The sequence below is a fragment of the Volvox carteri genome, assembly GCF_000143455.1.
Source record: "Volvox carteri f. nagariensis unplaced genomic scaffold VOLCAscaffold_47, whole genome shotgun sequence".
Taxonomy (NCBI): Eukaryota; Viridiplantae; Chlorophyta; class Chlorophyceae; order Chlamydomonadales; family Volvocaceae; genus Volvox; species Volvox carteri.
In genome coordinates, this window is record NW_003307590.1 from 697,610 (window position 1) to 709,870 (window position 12,261).

A 12,261-nucleotide genomic window follows, 5' to 3' on the forward strand; every position below is an offset into this window, starting at 1 on the left:
ATACCTAACAGGCCAACAAAAAAACCTCCAAGAGAGAAAGGCTAAGAGAGCTCGACACCACAAGACGTCTTGCAACCACCTTAAAACAACTGACCTCCACCACCTGTCCCTTCCTGGGCTGGTCCAGGGGAGAAGTAGCCTGCGGAGTGGCAGCACCTCGGCAACCTGGGGCCCCTCATTCGGGCCGCCGTCGGGGATGTGGTTCGTGTCGTATTCAAGAACAACCTCCCAAGCGGCATCGCCGTCAATATGGTGCCCAACGGCGGCCTCTTACCCTGGGACAACACCACTAGCAACTGCCGTACATCCGCTACAGCCATTAACCCGTACCAGCCCGTGACCCCCGGCTCCACCATCACATACCTCTGGGGTGTGCCGTCGGAGGCGGGGCCTGTCGGGCCCAACGCCACGATCTCCTCGCGGCTGTGGCTGTACGGCAGTAGCGTGGATCCGAAACTGCACGACAATGCGGGTCTGGTGGGCCCTATCATTGTGACGGGCCCGGGTGTGGCGATGGAGGAGGACGGGCGGCCTAGCGATGTGGATAGAGAGCTGGTGGTGCTTTTCCAGGTGGGCTGTTGATGTTGTTGATGTTGTTACAGGGTGGTTAAGCTTCACCAGTGGCCTCCTTCCCGAGGCAGTTCCCTGCTCTCCCCTGCTAGATGGGCACACTAATCCATTCACCCCATCCGACTTCAGAATGTACTCTTTGAGTTTGGCAACTCACCACCGGCATCCAACCAAATCTAGCGGATCAACGGCGCGTCAACTTAGTTCCTGGTCAGCTCGCAAGTTGATGTTGGGTACTGAGGGTTGTGCTGTGGGGGGGTAGTACGGTGAGCTGGTGAGGTGTGGGGGCTCGGGGGCTCGGGAGGCTGTGTAGCTGTGGGGGGTGCCTGCATTTGGCAGTCGATGGCTCCAATTGCCTAGGATTGCCACATTCGTTGGTATGCAACTCGCGATAATGTGTCATGTGCGCGTATGGGCACACGGTTGGCTCGGGCCCCTTATAGCCGGGGCCGTGTCATGCAGCAGTAGCTAGCTAGGCCGGAACAAGCAGAAGGAGAAGGGCCTTCTCCTCAGAAGACCGGGGGAAGGGGCAGAGGTGGAGAGCATTGCCGTTAGCGGTCTTTATCTCCTTTGCAAATCAAGCGAGTAAGCAATAAGCAAAAACCCCCAAAGGCCCTACCCTTCGCAACGGCGCAGCTTTCCTAATACATACACGCCCATGCACACAACCCAGATATTTACTTACCCGCGCACATAAAAGGAAGACTGCATGAGACTTTGCGTCTTTCCTAGTTAGGCATAATAAATACTTCGCATGGTATTTCGTATATCTTTTAAACACCCATGTGTCTTCTGGCAGCTGAAAGCGCGCGGCGGCTCCTTTCCCCCCCCCCACACACACCCACACCCAATCCCCCACCCCACGCCCACACACCGCACATTTCCAGGTCGTCAACGAGGGATCCAGCGCCATGCTGCCGTACAACAGCCCAGCGCTGACGTCCGGTGTGCCGTACACCAACATGGCTGTAAATGGATACGTATGGTGCAACATGCCCCGCGACCACCTTACATTGGCTGTGGGCGAGCGAGTGAGGTGGCACCTGGCGAGTGTGGGTTCGAATGACAGCCTCCACAACTACCACTGGCATGGACACACTGTTGAGGTGAGCAAGTTTCGATCCGTGCTATGTTCCTGACCTGAATTGAATTGAATTGATTTGTTACAGGGTGGGAGACTTCCGATCCACTTTGTAGCTTCAAGGCTCTTGGGCTTCTGGTTTGTATGGGCTCGTTACATCTCCTTTAGGGGAACCTTCTTCGTTCCCCTTCAGGGGATATCATCCCCTCTGGGTAACGGGTGACGCAACCGCTTCAAACCTTGATAGTTTCAAGCGATGGATGTGCCGTACACGCGTCAAGGTATAGGAGATATCCTGCCTACAGAGTTTCCCTCGAGCTGCCGAACGCGCACGCGTCTGTTCATCTTCTTCCCTGTCTCGCAACAACTCCCGCTTCCCTCCGCGCCATTCCGTTTCCCGGACACTCCTCCATCGCGCTCTTCTCACCCCTGGCGGTCATGTATGCCGTTACCTAACCAACTGGCGTAACGGTTACGGTTGTCCGCTGGCAGGTCAACGGCCACCACATGGACGAGTTCACCGGTATCCCTGGAGCGACGTATTCGGCGGATATGAAACTGGACGAGCCAGGAATCTGGATGCTTCATTGCCACGTCGACCTCCACATGGACGGCGGGATGGTCACCTTGTATACCGTGCAGGGTGAGTGTCGTGCAGTGTCGTGTGAGTGCCGTACAGGGTGGGTACCGCGCAGGGTGAGCGCCGTACAGAGTGACTACCGTACAGAGTGACTGCTGTAAGTGGATACCGTTACAGGATGGGTGCCGTACACGAAAGGTGACATTTGTGACTGATGCGGTCAATGGTTGCCTGTGGTGAGGTTGGTTGGGCGGAGGAGAGGACGTACGCCTATAGTTTCCTCATTCACCCGCTTATAGATAATCATCTCTGACTGTATGCCGTACTGCCGTACTCCATCCGTACAGGCGATCCAGCCCCGTTTCCTGCCGGGGGCACCGAGCGGGTTTACTACGTGGCCGCTGAGGAGGCGGAGTGGAGCTACACGGGGGCGGACAGCCTGGAGATGTGCGGGTGGGTGGGTGGGTGGGTGGGTGGGTGGGTGGGAGTTAAGGTGGGTGGTCTGTCGAGGATGTGGGTATGTTGAGAATGCAAAAAAAGACGTATAGGTGATGGTGGAAATGCGGGTTCTGCGCACGTGCGCTTGTCCCTGGGTGGGTGCACAACTTGCACTAGCAGTGGGAGGTGGGTAGGTGGCACTGACCGGGTTGGTAAAGTAGAATACTTGCACGCATATATACACACGCACGCGCACCGCCGGCATACACGGACATACATACGCGCGCACTTACCTACGCCACACGTCCCACTGGGTGCAGGCACACGCCGAAGTCCTCCATGGGCGATATGGACGCCTCCAACTTTGTGGAAGGCCCGTTGGCGGCTGGCGTGAAGACTCGACTGGGACCCAAGCTCATAAAAACGTTATACATGGAGTACACGGATGACACCTTTACTGTGAAGAAAATACGCCCGTTGGATGATTCGTATTTGGGCTTTGTGGGACCCATCCTAAGAGCTTCGGTGGGCGACACGATCAAGGTGTGAGATATTAGGCCTAAGCATGGAACCTGGTGGGAATTATAAGGTTATAATTATTTAAAGAAATAGTGGAGTTACGAGATGGACATTCAGCCATCTCCCACATATCTTGATGTGGAGAAGTAAGGGTAATGGTATGGGAGTTGGGGTGTGTGGCCCGGGATACATGTGGAGGATCCCAACCTCTCATGCTTCCTCTCCTCTCCTCCCGACCCGTCCCGTTCCCTTACGCTGCGGTTTACCTGAGCTATGTCTGACATCAGTTTTAATTTTATTCTGTAATCCTCCTCCTCCGCCGCCGCCGTACTGTACGGCAGGTCGTATTGCTCAACCGCGCCTCCATCAACATCTCCATGCACCCGCATGGTTTACGCTACAGCAAGGCCAACGAGGGAGCCATGTACAGAGACGGTACGGCAGCAAATCAGAAGCTGGACGATGCCGTACAACCGAACCAGGCGTACACGTACTTATGGCAGGTGGTGACCCTTTGTGCCGCGTGTGTGTGTATGTATGCATGTCTGTTGCCTAGTGGCGTCGTGCCATGCAGATGGCCACCTAGCCGCCAACTTTGTGGTGCGCTAGTCTAGCGGGAAGCTAAACATCTGCTCGGGTTACCTCGGCCGTTTCCGTACTGCATCCCCCTATCCGGGAGACAGTCATTGCCGAAAGGCGTTTGAAATGGGTTACAGTTCCTTTCCTGCACAAACTACTCGGCTAAACCCTTAAGCAAAGTTAGGGCTACGGCACCACAGCCCTACCAGGCAAATCCACACCCCTCAGCCAGCCTTCCCTTCCAGCCGACCCCCACGTACTCCTCCAGCTCCACTCTCCCTTCCGGACGTCTGTTGTTAAGATCTATATATGTATCTAGCGGATCAACGGCGCCTCAACTTATCTATATGTGTATCTCTAGCCTGACAGTTTTTCAAACTCCCACTTTCCCTCCCCCCCCACTTCGCACCCCAGGTACCCCCCCGCTCCGGCCCAGGTCCCCGGGATCCGTCCTCCGTGGTGTGGATGTACCACAGCCATTTGAACGAGACCGCCGAGACGTACGCGGGCTTGGTGGGCGCCATCATCGTGACGAGTCCAGGTAGGTAGGTAGGGACGGGCGAAGGGCGGAGTCAGGAAACGGGTTGCCTTGCCTCCCTTGCCTTGCTCTGCCCGGACTGGACCGATCCTTTTGTGCAAAACACAAATTCTCAAAAAAGCTTTCGGGTCCGATTCGGGTTGAAGGACCCTGCTCCTCCTGTCTTGGTTTGCATTGGTTCCATACTTTCGTACGGTACGGCAACCAGCAGCGATACTTCTAAGAAGCTGCTGAGAACTGACACGTGGGTTTGTTTCTTGGACAGTACGTAGTGGCGCCAGCCTCCACCCCTGAATTATTTTCGCATTCGCACATTCGGGTCACTGCCATTGCACTGCCAGGTCACTCGAGTTTCGCATGTCCACACAAAAACACATCAGCGCATTCCAAACCCTAAGCACCTCTCATTAATGCAGCCAAGGCCTTCAACTCCGTCTCCGACCCGCGGCCTATCGACGTGGATCGCGAGGTCATCACCTTTTTCAGCGTCACAGACGAAATTGCATCATCCAACTTTATGGTGGGCAGTTAGCTAATTCATTAATTAATTAATTAACTCATTAATTCATTAATGAATCAATTAACTCATTAATTAATTAATTAATTAACTAATTAATTAATTAATTAATTAATTAACTAATTAATTAATTAATTAATTAATTAATTAACTAATTAATTAATTAATTAATTAGGTAGGTAGGTAGGTAGGTAGGTGGTTAGGTGGGCGCCACGGCGTGCAAAGGCTTGAGGATGAATTGGCATACAATGGCAAAATATGTACGGTGGGAGGGAGTTCCGTGCCGTATCACCTTACACTGCCGTACGTTAGATAGGGGTAATCCACCAAGCCACATGCGCCCCTGTGTAGTCGTGGCCACCGTCGTGATGGTGCTATTGCGTGCACACACAGCCGTTTTGCGGTCAGACGGAAGCACCAGAAGCCTCTGGCTCACCGTACGTATGTATGGAGATACATCCTTTTGGCCGTTTCCTTCAGTTTACGTACTAAACGACACAATATATGTACGATACATGGAATGCATGATTGTACTTCACGAAAACAAACAGGATAACCTGCGCACGCGACTGGGTGACGGCGGCGCACTTGCAGCAGATGCGGACACTGTGGACGAGCTGAGATCGGATCCGGGGTTTCAGGTACGGTATACATTGGTTGTACAGTGCCGTACGGTTGTCGCATCACACGACTGAAGCCTTGACTATGTACGTGTGTACAAGAGAGTACGATTCCGTATGGTACCGTATGGTGCCGTGCAGTGCCGTGCAGTGCCGTGCAGTGCCGTGCAGTGCCGTGCAGTGCCGTGCAGTGCCGTGCAGTGCCGTGCAGTGCCGTGCAGTGCCGTGCAGTGCCGTGCAGTGCCGTGCAGTGCCGTGCAGTGCCGTGCAGTGCCGTGCAGTGCCGTGCAGTGCCGTGCAGTGCCGTGCAGTGCCGTGCAGTGCCGTGCAGTGCCGTGCAGTGCCGTGCAGTGCCGTGCAGTGCCGTGCAGTGCCGTGCAGTGCCGTGCAGTGCCGTGCAGTGCCGTGCAGTGCCGTGCAGTGCCGTGCAGTGCCGTGCAGTGCCGTGCAGTGCCGTGCAGTGCCGTGCAGTGCCGTGCAGTGCCGTGTAATGCCGTATGGTGCCGTGCAGTGCCGTGCAGTGCCGTGTAATGCCGTATGGTACCGTGTAGTGCCGTGCGGTGCCGTGCAGTGCCGTATGGTGCCGTGCAGTGCCGTGTGGCATATAATGTGATAGATGACGTGAAGTTGGGACCTTTAGACTCTCAGCTCCCAAAATGACCTGCTGATGCAGCAGACATGACGTGATTGCTTACAGGGCATATCGCTACAAACAAGAAAGCAAGTGTGCAATAAGGGGAAATTCTCTGTATGTATGTATGTATGGATATATGGATGTACCTAGTTACCAAGGGATTCACGGAGGCGGAGGAGGGGAGGATTGATGCGAGCCGGCAAAGTCCGGGGTGTGGGAGTGGGGATTAAAAAGGTTGTATGTTGCCTAACCAAGCACAGGGAGCAGCAGCGGCGTTTCGGGCTCCCTTGTGGCGGAACATCAAGCACCTTTCCGATGGCCAATCCATGGCGCCATACGACCCCCGTTTCAACGTGTTCCAATCCCCACCAGAAGCACATGCTGAAGCACAGCATCAACGGCTTTTTGTTTTGCAGCATGCCGAAGCTGACATTCGTCCAGGGCGATAAGGTGAGGATTGTGTTCTCCATTATTTCTATATGTGTAGGTCTTTTGAAGGGTTTGACTCCCGCCCTCCCGCCCTCCCGCCCTCCCGCCCTCCCGCCCGGCGCAATCCCGCTATGCCATCACATACTCGCATGTAACCTCCTTTCGCTTTTACTTTCGGAACTGCTAACCTCCGTCTTTTCTTTGCCGGGTTGATTGGCCTCGGGGATTTCGCGTTCCATCACTCATACTCATACACAACATAGTTAAGTCGTCGATAGAGCCGCACACCTTGCCTTATGTTGCTTCCCTCCCCTCCCTCCCTTTCTCCTTCCCCCATAAATCTGCCATGCATTTTCACCTTTTCTGGCCCCCGCTTATCTCTCTCATCCGTTGAATCCCTTCAACTCTCACTCTTTATGCATCCTCAAGTCGTCCCTTTCCCAGGTCCGCATGTACGCGATGGCGCTAGGAAGTCTCAGGGACATGCACACGCCGAACATGGGCGGTCCTCGCTTCGATTATGAAGAGCAGCACTTGGACAGCGTTCAGATGAGCCCGGGTAGCATGATCACTGCGGACGTTATCATGACCTCGCCAGGTGGTGGTGGTGGTGCTGCTGCTGCTGCCGGGATAGGATGGGGCGGGATGGGGTGGGGTGGGGTGGGGTCGGGTGGGGTGGGTACAGGAAATAATAGGGTGCCGGCGGTTGCGTGGCTTATTAGCGCGCGTGCAACAGCTGCATGCAGGTCCTGCTGGCCCGCTGCTGCCGGCTACACCCAATAGACCTGTGCTTGCTACTGCTACTCGCGGCTAATTAGCGTATGCAATAGCTGCTACTGCTGCTACTGCTGCTACTGCTGCTACTGCTGCTACTGCTGCTACCGCTGCTACTGCTGCTACTGCTGCTACTACGTCGTTATTGGATGGGCCTGCAGGCAATTTCGAAATGGAGTGCCGAGTGGCGCACCACTCAATGTCCGGCATGCGCGCCAAGTACGTCGTGTTGCCCAACCCTCAGCTCGTTAACACCACACGGCCCTCTGGCGTCACCCGCAAGTACTACATCCAGGCTGAGGCTGTGGAGTGGGACTACGCGCCGAGCGGCTACAAGTGCGTGCAGTGGACATTAACTGCAATTATGTGTGTGTATAAGGGAATCGAGGGGGTCAGCCAGATTCACAAGAATATGCCCATGGAATATTGTTACACTTCGTTGTGCTGTATACATGAGAATGTGTTCAGCATTAGTTCAAGTGAAAACATGCGAAGTGGTTAACTTCAAAACGCCGTTTACGTTTATGACAGGTGCAGCAAAAAACTCGTGGACTCAGACACCGAATCTTATTCGCACAAGTTTCTGGTCAAGCAGCCGTACACTATTGGATCCCGTTACCGCAAGGCAGTATACAGGTACGGCATTACATTACTTTTGGACGAGGCCTCGTGAAGTTGGGTATGCAAGGAGGTAGAGTGGGGCAGGGAGGGACGACGGAGAGGCTGGGGTGGAATGGGTGGAAGGCGGGGGAGAATCTCCTTGGTTTGATGTTGGGAGCCTCCGGGAGCAGACGCCAGGCCGTAACTTCTTCCAGCCACCTGCCTATAGGGTATATATGCATATGTCGCTCGCGTTGGCCTGCGACCTAATATTGATTCACTGCTTCATCCTCCTGACGTATACCGTTCGCCGTACAGGGCGTATTCGGACGCAAGCTTCACTGTCGCAACACGGCGGCCCCGTATTACGGTACAATGGGACCCACCATCATCGTCGAGGCACGTGATTGTGCTAGTTACTGGGGTACTATTATGTGCGTGCATTCATTACCATTCTCCTTCGAAGCCTGACCGGTTGTTTCCCCTTCAACAGCTTTTGCCATGTACTCGTGCACATAAGCAAGCTTCTAACTTGTTTTCTGTACACAGCTCCGCTCTGTGGATTACACGCACCTGCATGGTTCTACGGTAACACACACGATGCGCGTATGCATACAAAAGAAAGTGGAAGGCGCACGTGCTTACGTACACACACACACATATTCCTCCTTTGGGACTTTTCGTTCTGCTGCCTTCTTTCCTGAGAGGACGATCAGGGCAGAAGTGGCAGTAAGAAGACCGCAGCCACAGAAAGCAAAACAAAGTCCCCGGGCTCCCCAGCAGTTTTTTTCCATGTTTCGCCGGTTAATTTTCCCAACTGAGAAATAGGTTTTTAGTCGCGGGATTAATATTATTCCGAATCTGTAACTTTCAGGACCACGAACAACTTTTTATTCTGAATTCGGAATATATTCCGCAAAAAAATAACGCTGCTCCCCAGTACTTACTGTCTCCGTTTTCGAAGCGCTTAGCGGAAGACTGTGAATCCACATACGTGCACGCGAATACGCACAGGTGGGCGATATCCTCGAGATCCACTTGCGCAACAACCTGACGGACCTCCCGGACTACCCAGTGAATATCCAAATGGGAGGGGGGCTGGGGGAGCTGCTAGGGGAGGACATGTGCCCCAAGGTGGCGGCGGGGGAAACCTGTGTGTATCGCTGGATGATCCCGGCCAGCGCAGGACCTGGAACAGGTGCGTGAGGGTAAGTACGACATGGTACGGCATGATAAAGCATGGCATGGAACAGCATCACGTGTGCACACGTGGTGCTATGCCAGAAGTCCATCCGTTCTCAGGCGTGACAATACGCACGGGCCTTTAAAAGCATACATCATAATACGCACACACATACATAAAGACACGAACACGTGTGCATATACACGGTATGAATCAAGGATGGGTGTATACATGCAATCATACACATACAGCCGTGGGACCGGAAGGCTCCTCTGAGCCAACTCACAGCCTCCGAGCGCGAGTTCAAAGTCTTCGCAAGTGCACTACTTTGAGGTTGTTTTGTATCTTTCAGGGGTTGTGGAGGGTTACGAAAACGTCTTGGGGGGTTATGCCGGGATCGGTCGAGTGCCAGGGCCGTGCTGGGAGGACAATAAAGTATAGAGAAGAAATCCTTCCGTACGACGCCCCCCTCAACGCAAACGAGGTTTACGTCTGGTGTAGTGTAATAGCAATAAGAAATTCAGCCTTGCGGGATACACACAAACATTTCCAAACAGGCTCAACTGCCGCGACCCGGCTGTTATATCACGACTTCAGAAAAGTAAAATTTGGCGGATCCAGGTTCCGTGATAAGCCCTACAGGATACCCCACCGGGTCCCCTAAGTCCCAGGAGGCCCCCGAGCGCCTAATTAGGACATCCCATGGCGACTCCATTCCACTCTATATCCCAACCTCATGACCTGCATAATGCCCCATTCCGCCCTTCGCCTCTTCGCTCACTACTTCCGTGCACGCATTCATGCCATGTGGCCCGATTTCCGACTCTGCCGACCGAGCACAGCTGACTTCAGTACGACGGTGTACGGCTATACGAGTACGGTGGACGTCGTTTCAGCGCCCTCTGCAGGTCTCGTGGGCGCTCTGGTGGTAGCGGCTCCCGGTGTGCTACAGCCGAGCAAGCTGCAGCCAGGGGCAGTAGTGCCTGCCGGGGTGGATCTCATGATACCGCTGCATTGGCAGGTGGGGAGAGACATACATACGTTCATACATTCATCGATACGCATGTCGTATGCATAGCCGCCGTTCAAAATATGCATGCACACGCTACGTGCTCATACACGCTCGTCTGTGTTCAATCGTGTTATTGAGTCGCCCCCCACTATCTCTCCCTCGGCCGTACGATGTACGACCCAGATGATGGATGAGGAGATGAGTCCCTATTGGGATATGAATAAGCAGATTGCTGGAGTCAATGAAACAGCGATCAACAATGAGGCACTCATCGCTACGTACCATGTGAGCCTTGTGCGCCTTTGTTTTGTTTTCGGGGGGTTTGTGCTCTCCACTCCAAAAATTAAGCGTTCTTCAGGAATTTACTCACCTAGGGATGGAGCCTTATTGTTTAGGTGGGCAGTTTACCCAATAATGGAAGGGGGTCGTTTGTCTAGGTGCGTTTCATGGCTTTTGTCGCTCCATCGCTGCCGGCAGTTCGGCTGCAGCTGAATTCTGATGCTGTCTCTGATAATCCAGAGTCACACAATTCTGGCCATGCTTCCCTTCGCGTGTATGTATTTCCATGTATAAATACAGGAGGGCAACCTGAAACACGCCATCAATGGCTTCCTTTACTGCAACCTGCCGGGGCTGAACATCCCAACCGGCAGTACTGTACGATGGCTGCTCGTCACGTACGGCAGTGAGAGCGATTTCCATGCGCCGTACTTTATGGGCCAGGCCACCAAGGTGGGTGTCGCCGATGTTAATGGAGTACGACATGCACGCTGTGCCCCTCTGGAGGAAACACCCCTCCTCGTGGGACTGCATTGTGCGCCTACGTGTCGGCACGGGGGGGACGGGTGTTGCTTCCAGAGGGTCAAGTGTGCACTCCATCACCGTGCAGCTACGTTTGCTTCCTCCTCGCACAGGAGGCCCGGCTGCCCGTTCCCCCGGTCCCACCTCTCACCTTGCCCGTCATCATTGCGCTGTTTTCACTGATAGATGACTCTTCCGGCCACCGTCCAGGTATACAAACATACAGACGTGCGGCACCACAAAACACTGCGTCATTTATTTGGGAGGGACAGCCGATGACTTATTTGGTGTGTACGGCAGTACGGCAAACCATCCCGTGGATGTATGTGTTCTATGCGTGCCTGCAGGTAGACATGGCGGGCTTCAGTACACTGGCGTCACTGATGCCATCCGTCGCGCGAGTTGCAGACATGCTTGCAGGTGTGTGTTTCCTGCGTGCGTATCAACCTGTCATGTCATGTCATGTCATGTCGCGTCGTATCGTGTCGTCGCATGTCTTGGTGATGAGGACAAGAAAAGGAAGGGCTGAGTGCGGCTGGGGGAGGCGAGAGTTGGGACGGGGAAATCTGTACGAGGGGTGTACGGCGGATATCCTGTTTGTGCTGAGGTTGATGTCAAGCAAGCTACGAGAGGTAGGTTTTGCTATAGAGGTAGCGCCCGACTGCAGTGCCTCCCGTTGTGGGGCCTTTGCTAGTCTATGAACTTGTGCGCCGCCACCATGGCGCTAATGACATCCAAGACCACTGCATCCCAAACCATCTGCTACGGTCCTTCTGTTATCTCAGCCCCTGGCTTGTATGGGCCCTCCGTGTTACACCTTTGGAGAAGAACGCAACTCCAGAAGGCGTAACATACACATACATACATACGTACTTACACGCATATCTGTTGACGGGTGATGTGTCGACCCAACCACAGTACCCCACCCCACTGTGATCGACGACCGCCTGCACGACGGTGAAGATGTCATCCCGCACGCGCAATGCGCAGTTTTGTTGAACCTCCCTCGTGTACCAAAACCCTGGCAACAGCTCCACCCTCCCTGCCGCCCACCCGACTTCCTCACACCTCACATGCACCCAGTCGCCAAGGGTACCTGGCTGCTGTCATGTGCCGTTGAGGACTACTACTTGCTAGCAGAATTTACAGTCGCGTAGGGCCCGTTAGGGCCAGTGCCGCTTCTCCCCACAGTAAACTTATCGATCGATCCTCATAAGTTGAGGGCCACATTGACTACCCAGGCAGGTTGGGGCCGTTAGCCCTAAGGGTTCGTAATTCGGTGGTTCAGTTCAGTCGGTGTTGCGGGTCGGTCGCTGCATTGCCAGGTTATCGCCAGATTATAGAGGACGTACATGCCCAGATCGTACCGCACCGTGCTGTACCATC

At 54.2% G+C, this 12,261-nt stretch overlaps 1 protein-coding gene across 1 annotated transcript; it reads left to right on the forward strand.

Annotated features, from left to right (window-relative positions):
* Positions 1-249: 249 nt before the first annotated feature.
* Positions 250-12,032, forward strand: VOLCADRAFT_95860 (uncharacterized protein; the record flags this gene model as incomplete). Its single annotated transcript, XM_002954903.1, has 19 exons — positions 250-570; positions 1,458-1,676; positions 2,144-2,294; positions 2,579-2,684; positions 2,990-3,212; positions 3,530-3,691; positions 4,182-4,308; positions 4,722-4,825; positions 5,374-5,463; positions 6,449-6,526; positions 6,950-7,180; positions 7,524-7,615; positions 8,198-8,249; positions 8,894-9,077; positions 9,905-10,083; positions 10,258-10,359; positions 10,654-10,806; positions 11,223-11,295; positions 11,959-12,032. 19 exons carry the CDS (start codon positions 250-252, stop codon positions 12,030-12,032), a joined length of 2,721 nt encoding a protein of 906 aa, XP_002954949.1.
* Between the last annotated feature and the right edge of the window lie 229 nt (positions 12,033-12,261).